Below are 10,000 nucleotides of genomic sequence, written 5' to 3'. Positions count from 1 at the left end.
TATGAGGTTAAATTTTCCATATCAAACAGAAAAAAAAAAAATTAAATTATTGTAAATATGAATGAAAGAAGGGTTCTTATGTTGTAATTCAGGTTTTGAAAATTATTGATGATTATAATAAAAGTATTTTCCAAGTTGTAATTTTGTAGCTTTCTTTCCTTCCTCTTTTTGTTTGTTTGTCCATTTTGTCCGTTTACTCATTCATTCTGCTTTTACTTTTTTACTTGTTTCAGTCATTTGACTGTGGCCATGCTGGAGCACCGCCTTTAGTCGAGCAAATCGACCCCAGGACTTATTCTTTGTAAGCCTAGTGCTTATTCTATCGGTCTCTTTTGCTGAACCGCTAAGTTACAGGGACGTAAACACACCAGCATCGGTTGTCAAACGATGTTGGGGGGACAAACACAGATACACAAACATATACACACACATACATATATATACATATATATATATATATATATATAGGTATTTTTTGATGTTATTATTATTATTCAAGTCACTGCCTGGAAGCGAACTCAGAATCTTGGGGTTAATAGCCCACGCTTTTAACCACTACACCATATGCCCGTGGATATTATTCAACTATCTCATTCTTTATCTCCCCTTCGAGCTCCTGCTGAATGGTTTGGCTTGAAGAATGCGTGTTCCAATTCTTTCCTACAATATACTTAGAAAAATTTAAATGCTGACTCCATTGTTACAATTTTACTTCTGAATAGCTCTTAACTGAAACCTCATACTTTTGTTACGTGCTAAAGTGTCTTAGTTATTAAGTGATTTATATATATATATATATATATGTTGTTATTGGCACTCCATCGCTTACGATGTCGAGGATTCCAGTTGATCTGATCAACGGAACAGCCTACTCGTGAAATTAATGTGCAAGTGGCTGAGCACTCCACAGACACATGTACCCTTAATGTAGTTCTCGGGGATATTCAGCGTGACACAGTGTGACAAGGCTGACCCTTTGAATTACAGGCACAACAGAAACAGAAAGTAAGAGTGAGAGAAACTTGCGGTGAAAGAGTACAGCAGGGTTCAACACCATCTCCTGCCGGAGCCTCGTGGAGCTTTTTAGGTGTTTTCGCTCAATAAACACTCACAACGCCTGGTCTGGGAATCGAAACCGCAATCCTATGACTACGAGTCCGCTGCCCTAACCACTGGGCCATTGCACCTCCACAACTGCCTCAGTACCAATCTTGAGAAGTTGGGTTTCACAAAGCTCAGAACAAAACATGCTTAACCTGGAGATTACACTTAGAAACCATCAAAAGACAATATGAAAGATATTCAAGAAGTTTTGGATGTAATCAGGGTTGTCTTAGTAACATTATAAGTCCCTGGGGTAATCAATGTGCCTTGGGCCCTATCCTTATAGTATTTATTTATTTACAGCAAGCCACAACATATATACAACAGAATTGGGTTCCAAGACCTGTGAGGCCCCAGAGTAACTGTTCGGTGGACCCATGGCAATGTGTATAGTGAGTGCATATACATACATATATACAGATCTCTGTCTTTTATTTGGTTCAGTCATTGGACTGCGGCCATACTGGAGCAACATATTGACGATGTAATGACATTCATGCCTGTACACATATACAGTGTGCGAGCTGGTAGAAACGTTAGCACGCCGCGCGAAATGCTTGGCGGCATTTCGTCTGTCATTACGTTCTGTGTTCAAATTCCGCCGAGGTCGGCTTTGCCTTTCATCTTTTCGGGGGTCGATAAATTAAGTACCAGAGTTGGGTACTACTAAAGCAGCACGGTCCCGAAAGCGCAGTCGCGCGTCCGCGCTAGCTAGTCTTGAGTGGTCGATCCTAACCCTAACCCTGTCCCTAACCCTATCCCTAACCCTATCCCCAACCCGCGTGTGCAAATGAATACGTGTTTAGGGTTAGGGTTAGGATCGACCACTCACGACTAGCTAGCCCGGACGCGCGACTGCGCGTTCGGGACCGTGCTGCTTTAGTAGTACCCCAGAGTTGAGTACTGGGATCGATGTAATCGACTTAACTCTTCCCCCAAAATTACACATACGCGCTCGTGCCCCCCTCCCACACAAAGTAACTTCCGTATTGTTTCCGTCCACCAAATTCCATTGACAAGGGACTGGTCAACCTGAAGCTACAGTTGAAGGCAATTTGCTGTGTTGAGGCATGCTTTTATACTAAATAGGTTATACAATAATTAAAATTTTTTTCAAGAATTTTATACTTTATATTGTTAATAGATACATATAAAGACGTTTGATAATTAGAATTAAGATTACTGGACCTTAGAATAACGTCTGTGACAAGATCTGAATGTATAACGATACGATCGGTTTATCCAGGATCTTAACTTCTCAATAGGGCGCTTACTTCAGTCGCTATGGTGTCCCATCTACTTCAGTAAAATTAAATCCTTATTATATGCAACTGAAATACGCTTAACAAATTAGTATGAATATATTAATAAAGACTGTCACTTTTAGTGACGATAAGTATGACGATAAGACGTAATATGTGAGTTACGGAAACACTTATTCACACTAACTCCTCCAGAAGACTAAAACGACTCACAAAAAGTAGTCTTTCACAACAACTCTATGTGGAGATAATTCTAACAAGCCGAAACACAATTCTGGTGTACTTTGAACTCTGTTTGTTATTGTTTTTATATAATCCAATTTACACGGAAGCTGCTGTAATTTACCAGAAAAACAAGGAAGGACTCCACGGTTATATTTTCGAAGAAGTGAGTATAACTAAATTTTCACACTTTTATGTTTATTATAAGTTGTTATTATTTGTCTCATCGCAGGATCTTTGATTCTGCTTGGGTAAAATTCGTGGTTATCACGCTTGTTAATCTCTCTCTCTCCGGGATAATCCTTTAGCTTTAGTTCGATAGGACAGTGTCGAAGTAGTTGTTAAATCTACTAGAATACGAAGAAAGAAATTGGGAAATTTCCTTAAAATCGTATTAATATCCGAACCGATGAAATGTGATTGTTAACTAGATAACATTACCAACACTAGCAACATAATTATGATCCTCGTAATGGTTGGATTAATTTCAGAGATTAGAAAAAGTTATTTGATCTTGTAATTTATATTTCATTTAGGCTGATTTCTGAACAAAAATTTTTTTTTAACTAAGTTCAAAAATGAAAATATAAATTAAATTATGAAGCGGTTTTCTTTTTAAAAAATGTTCATATTGACCCATTTATAGACACAAAATGTAATTGACACTCCCCATGTACACATTACACAGTAATTTACATTTTAAAATCTTTTTAAAAGAAAAATTAAGTACCACATTCCTTCACTACGTTAATAAATACATTTGAATTGTATTTTTGACAGATTTCGATATTTTCAAATGAAAACTATTATGATAGTTAAACACCGATTTTTTCTGGGAAAGTTAAATTTAAGAAATTGTTTGAATCAATTCAATAGATTATTATTATTTTGGTAATCTACAAAAATAGACAACAAAACTTAATCATTATCTACTGATGATATCCTGACACTTTACTCAGGACACTGTTGTTCTATATAAATTTGTGAATGTAAAGCAGTTGAACGAACTTCACTTTAAATTTAAACATTTGCCTATCAGATATTTGGACAGTTTTTCCCTCATCACTTTTGGTTTTAAATCTGTTTAACCAACTAATGTATAAAAGCGAAAAACTAAATAAATAAACTACTTAGTTAAAGTGGGTATCCTCACTTTTACGGACCTAAATTCAAGTAGAAATAGCGACGACCCGAAGTTATTTTACAAACTAAAATATGTACCGAAAGTGTATTAAAATATAACGCATTCGAAATAAAAAAGAAGGAAACATATTAACTGGGTTTTGGTCAGGTAGTGTCTCCGGACAGTTCAGATGGACAAATGTGAATTAAATGATATTGCACACCATTTAATACAATTAACGTTGAGTTCGAGGGTACCTGCTAGATTAAAAAAAAACAAAAAAACTCTCCGGACAGAACTTCTTAGTCTATAGCAGCAATGTCCAGTATCTTGTTTTGGTCGATAATAGCAATTTTCGCTCGTGGATGTCCGTCTGGCCATCGGGACCGTAAAAAGCGCAGTCAAAAGACCAATTTGAATTCAGGACCGTAAAAGTGAGGAGATATTCAATTAAAGAATACCAAAATGTAAACAAATATGTTGTTATTTGTAAACAAACAAGATTCATATTTTGTTTTAAAATTTAGTTGTCTAGACTGAAGAACAAAGTCAACCTCTAACAATCGAACTCGGGACAATTTTTCCTATGTTACATTTTGAAAGACCTATTTTGAGTAGTCATTTCCACTGATCCGTGACATACAAATAGGTTTCAGAAACCATAGGGGTATTAGTATTTCTAGGGAGGAGAACAAATTTCTTTCATATCTTCGCCGAAAATAAGATATAAAACGGCGCTAAGCGGTTCAACGCTTGCTTTTTTACGTTTGATGCCTCGAATTAGCTTTATGGATGCACTTAACTACATAAATGTACACCTCTAACTTTGTTTCTTCATAACTTTCTGAAAAATGGGTATTTTCTAATGAAATTTTCAGCAAATATGTACCAGATGGTGTAGCTTACGATTGTATTGGAATTTGATACGTATTTGAAACGCATTTGTTGAAAATTACATTAAAAATATATTAATTTTTCAGAAAATTATGAGGAAAAAAAAAAGATGGGATGGGAGCACACTTATGTAGTTATGTCTGTAGATATATGTAATGCAAGAAAGTATTTAATCGAAGCGGAATATTCCCGATTGAGTCGTAAATATCGCGGGCGGAGGCAAAGAACACGTACATCACCGTACATCGGCGTAACAAAACCCCTGATCCTCACCTAAACCCTAACCCCTAATCCTAAACACCGGGTGTACGTATTCTTTACTTTCGCCATATCACGTAAATTGAATGACTAGATAATTATTGGTTATTACAAGTTTGTCACTCGTAATTTACCTAATTTACTACAGGAGTGTCGGTAACTCGATATTTGTTAAAATATTTTGTCAGAATCAATTTTGTTCACAATAGTGTATTTACATCGGAATATCTATCGCAGGACCAGGACTGCGTGCAGGCTACCGGTAGTGTTTAGAGATACAGCAAGACTTAGATTTCCAACAATGATCTATAAAAGGCTTTTAATATTTAGAAAATAACATTGTTGAAAGCTGTCAAAGGGAATCAAAAGCGTTACAGATTAAAATTTAAGGATGGTGTTATTAAAAGAAAATGCTTCAATAAATTATTTAAAACTAAAAAAAGAAAAGAAGAAAACATTAATATTTGTTACATTTTAAACAAATTAGCACTAATGTGCAGTTATGTATGTGTGTGTGTGTATGCTAACTTGCTTTTTTATATACGCTTTTCCATGCTGGCATGAATTAGATGAAACTTGAGGCGAATTTTATACGGGCAAATGCGTTTGTTGTCTCTACTCCCCCCGCCACACATACAAACGAAGGTTTCTTCTCAGTTTCTGCCTACAAATTCTACTCTCAAACTAATCAGCTACACACACACAAGAGTTGAACATACAAGATGCATGCCAGAAGTTTTCTGACTTTTTCAGGAGGGACATTTGTTATTTTAATATAAATACAAAACTCTAATCTCCTACAAAGTAGCATCCTCTGATTTCAATGCCCGTGTAGTGCTCCAACCACTTTGTGAAGGCCCCGTGGAAGATCTCCAAAGTGAAGGTGTCCAAGACCCTTGTCACGGGCCTCCTTCATCTTCAAAATGACTGACTCTGAGGTGCTCCTTCAGCTTGAAGAACAGTCACAATTTGTGAATTGTGATCTCTTATTTCTGTTATATGGCTACTTGTGTGCTAATTCATTGCCTTGTTTTTCTGTAACCAATTTTATGTGATGTAACAGTTGAGGAATATTCTGAGTAAAGATGTATCATCTACCCATTATATTTTATCTGGTTAATATATATATTGCAATCATTTACTTCCAGGTAACAATGGGAGGCCGCCAGTTAAGCACGGCTTTGTCTGATTTTTTCCTGGCTTTGTCAGCTTATTTTGTGGCAGTCAAACTAAAAGAAGTATGCGTCATCGCAGGACTTGGTATCTTTATCCAAGGAATGGCAGCTAGCATTGGAGTAGCTCGATTTTCAATGGAGAAACCATATAAGGATATCATCAGAGCACACATGCTTTTTTCTTTACTGGCAACATTTGTTGGAATTCCATTACTGTCCATTGGATTCTGTATTTACTATCATTTCACAATGATATCATGGATTCTTTCTGCTGTTTGCTTTTTTGCCATTACCTTCAGCTTTTTCATGGACTCAGAGGTGAAACGCTCAATATCAGAACCAATAGCCGGTTTGGCAATTATCATCATAATTGCTCTATGTCTATATCATGAAAACTTGTTTGGATTTTTAGCTTGTATTATATATATTCTTTCTGGTGTGATGATTGGAAGCGAAGGAGCTTGGTTTGGAATCCTGCGCATTGATTTGCTTCATTATACTTTGGTTCTTGGTAACCTAGCATTTTACAAATCATTTACATAAATGTAATCAGGAAGTTTAAAAAAAGATACATTTTATAATTTCTACATAATTTTTCGTTCCCAAATTTCAAGTGTATATATTAGCAATAATGTTTCTTTTTTCACATTCAAATAATAATTTTCCAATATTTCAAAACTTTTTAAATATATTTTTTTAATATATATCATTTAAAGCTTTTCAAGGTGGCGAGATGGTAGAATTGTTAGCATTCTGGGCAAAATGCTTAGTGGCATTGTGTCCGTTTTTACATTCTGAGTTAAAATGCTATTCTGAGTTAAAATGCTACTAATAAAATTAGTACTCGTTGAGCACTGGGACTGATGTAACCAACTTACTCCTTCCTTGAAATTGCTGGCCTTATGCTAAAATTTGAATATATGTCATTGAAATCTCTTGATTGATAATATTTATATATTTTATATTAAAATTGCATGCATGAAGATATTTGTTATTTTGTTACTGTTTTGTATCAATGATGGGAAATCAATATTAAGTTTGAATCATTTATAAAGATTAAATTTTTACAAATACCTTTGTGATTGTATGAATTACAGAATTATGATTAGTTATAAATAGAAAATTTGGGTTGAGAAATGGTTGAGGATGTGCTTGGAAATCATTAAATATTTGTCAACCATTATATGCAGATCATCTGGCTCTAATCACAAAAATATAAACAACATGTAAAAAAAAGAAATCTGAAACATTTCAGAAAGGTATTGATAAGTATGGTAGATAAATTCAGCCTGCATCCATTATCCTGCAGCCTTAGCATGGGCCAATTCCCCTGACATGCTGCTCTGTATAACATAATCAGAAGGCTGGTTTCCTGTCTCAACCTGAACTAGTAGGTCTTGACTGCGGGAACAGTAAGCATCCCGATGGAATAACCCTCTTCCCATTTGAGTAAAGCAGAGCTCTAGTCTGAGATGTGACATGATCTCTGGCTCCAACCTTGCAGCATTGGCTGTAAACCTGGGTGTCACCATCCATAACGCAGAGGAGAGAAAAATTGGTAAAGACCAGTCGTTATCAGTTTGTGCTGGTCACTGTCGAGATGTCAGTTGTTCTGGGACCTTGTACTACTAATTTCCTCCACAAAGTAGAGATAATGGCGGCCTGGTGGAGAAATGAGCCCATGAAGTGGAGAAGCTGCTGTATTGAGTGTCACTGGCCATTCCCCGCAACAATACCATCATGGTTATTACTGCGGAGCGCAGCTGAGCACATCATCTGGATAGCCACATAGACCACCCCCCAGGGGTCAATAATGACCAATTTGCTGATCTTTGCTTTTGAGAATGATTTCAGTCACTCACATCGTTATTCTTGAAGGGTCAGAGGTGAAAAACATATATTGCCAAGGATAGTTTGCATGGAACTATCACTAGAGCTTCTTCAAGTCAGCTGATCTGAAGTGCCATAAAGTCTGGTGGGGGAGGTATTGTAAATGTGTTGGTGTGTAGTCACAATAAAGCTCATTAGCCCTTTAGCATTTAAACCGGCTATATTCGGCCCAAATATTCTAGCTTGTTTTATGTTCAAATTGGCCAGATCCAGTTTCCCACACCTACCATACAATGTCATTATAAAAATAAACAATCATTTCATCGAAATCTTGAAGCTATGAGATAATGCATGATTAATTCTAAACAATATGACAAGATAAGCATTACATTTGACAGAGGTAAGCCATGTTATTGCATGTTGCTGGGAAGTATATTTCTTATCAGTTTTGGCAGTATCCAGATAATATTTAGAAACAACTCCTAGGCCAAGTTACCATAGATATTCCAATATTTATAGACTGTTTGCTTGTCACTAAGGTTTAGTTCTGATCAAGTAAATGGAGTTCGACAAATATTCCAACAGAAATATCTTCGTGGTTCCTCTCTCTCTCTCTCTCTTTCTCTTGTTGACTGGGTAACCATGTATCACTTCTGCCGCAACACACCTGTTTCTGTCTTCATTCTTGCTCTGTCTCCCTCTCTCTCTATCCTCCCCCTCTCTCTCTATCCTCCCCCTCTCTCTCTATCCCCCTCTCTCTCTTGCTCTCTCCCTCTCACCGGGTAACCATTTTTCTCTTCTACAACAAGACACCTGTTTCTATTCTTCAGTCACACTCTAACCACTCATTACCTGACACAAAGCCCTTCCATGCTGCAATTGTTTTTGCTTCAGCACATGATCTCAGATCAAGTCACTTGCTATGCAAGTACATCTCTGTAATATATATATATATATATATATATGTATAAATTAAGAAATGGAGTTAAACGCAGGTGTTATTCAAATCTTTATACTTCCGGCATATGTTTCGAAGAAAACATTGGTATTATTCCCGAGGGAATAAAATGATGCAAAACAATGTAATCATCTTGTCATGGAAAATAAGAGAAACAAAACACACCAATAAGCCATTTTAATCAAATGTTATTACTGCGTATATGATGAAGGGAACACTGGTAAGTTATTTAAAAAAAAAACATTAATAGATTTAATGTCAAAGGCAATTTAGAGAAAGAGAAAGAGGAGAAAGAAAGAAATTAACAGAAAATTAAGAGTGGAGAAATATAGTGTAATAGATGAGTGGTGTGTAAATAGATATATGTAGTGGAAATGAAATCTAAGAAGACAGTCAAAAGTCGAATTTTAAAGATTGGTAGAAACTACTTATAGGAACTAAAGGTATGTTTTTGCCAATGTTTGCAATGATGAATGCATTCTTTAAATGTGTTTACAAGAGAACAAAATGACATACGTGTTTACAAGAGAACAGAATGACATACTGTTCTTCGGTACAGAGCAGACAAAAGGATTTACCTTTATCATATGGAAAGGATCTAGATAGAATGTTCCATTCCGAACCAAATTGTTTAATATGTTCCTTTAGAGACCAAATTAATTTACTAAGCCCAGTATTGTTGCGTTTATTGATATGTCTAAATGAATAATACCAATGTTTTCTTCAAAACATATGTCAGAAGTATAAAGATTTGAATAACACTTGCATGTAACTCCATTTCTTAATTTATCTATGTAATATAAAAACAATTCACTAAACCCTGGAACTTCTACCTTTATAAGTAGGCTGTAATATCCTTGGCACATATGTGAATTTTTGCTACCCTGGTAACTATTTATTTATTTTTTCCGTGTTATTTGTAGACATTGAAAAAATGCACATACATATAAACATACATATATATATATATATATATATATATATATATATATATATATAAAGTATATGCACAGATGTGGCTGTGTGCTAAGAAGTTTGCTTCCCCAACAACATGGTTCTGGTTTCAGTCCCGCTGCATGGGACCTTGGGTAAGTGTCTTCTATTATTGCTTCATGGCAACCAACGCTCTGTCAGTAGATTTGAGTTGGTGGAAACTGAAAGAAGCCCATTGTAT

At 35.7% G+C, this 10,000-nt stretch overlaps 1 protein-coding gene across 1 annotated transcript; it reads left to right on the top strand.

Moving 5' to 3' along the window:
• The first annotated feature begins 1,930 nt into the window (after positions 1-1,930).
• Positions 1,931-7,023, top strand: LOC106883426 (uncharacterized). Its single transcript, XM_014934422.3, has 2 exons — positions 1,931-2,754; positions 6,012-7,023. Exon 2 carries the CDS (start codon positions 6,018-6,020, stop codon positions 6,579-6,581), a length of 564 nt encoding a protein of 187 aa, XP_014789908.1. The 5' UTR covers positions 1,931-2,754; positions 6,012-6,017; the 3' UTR covers positions 6,582-7,023.
• Positions 7,024-10,000: the final 2,977 nt, after the last annotated feature.

This window comes from Octopus bimaculoides, chromosome 20 (genome assembly GCF_046866305.1).
Source record: "Octopus bimaculoides isolate indiv1 chromosome 20, ASM4686630v1, whole genome shotgun sequence".
Classification (NCBI taxonomy): domain Eukaryota; kingdom Metazoa; phylum Mollusca; class Cephalopoda; order Octopoda; family Octopodidae; genus Octopus; species Octopus bimaculoides.
This window is presented reverse-complemented; position numbering and strand designations above follow the sequence as displayed.

Excerpts from the sequence above, each read along its gene's own strand:
- LOC106883426 (XM_014934422.3), top strand. The coding sequence starts at position 6,018 with ATGGGAGGCCGCCAGTTAAGCACGGCTTTGTCTGATTTTTTCCTGGCT.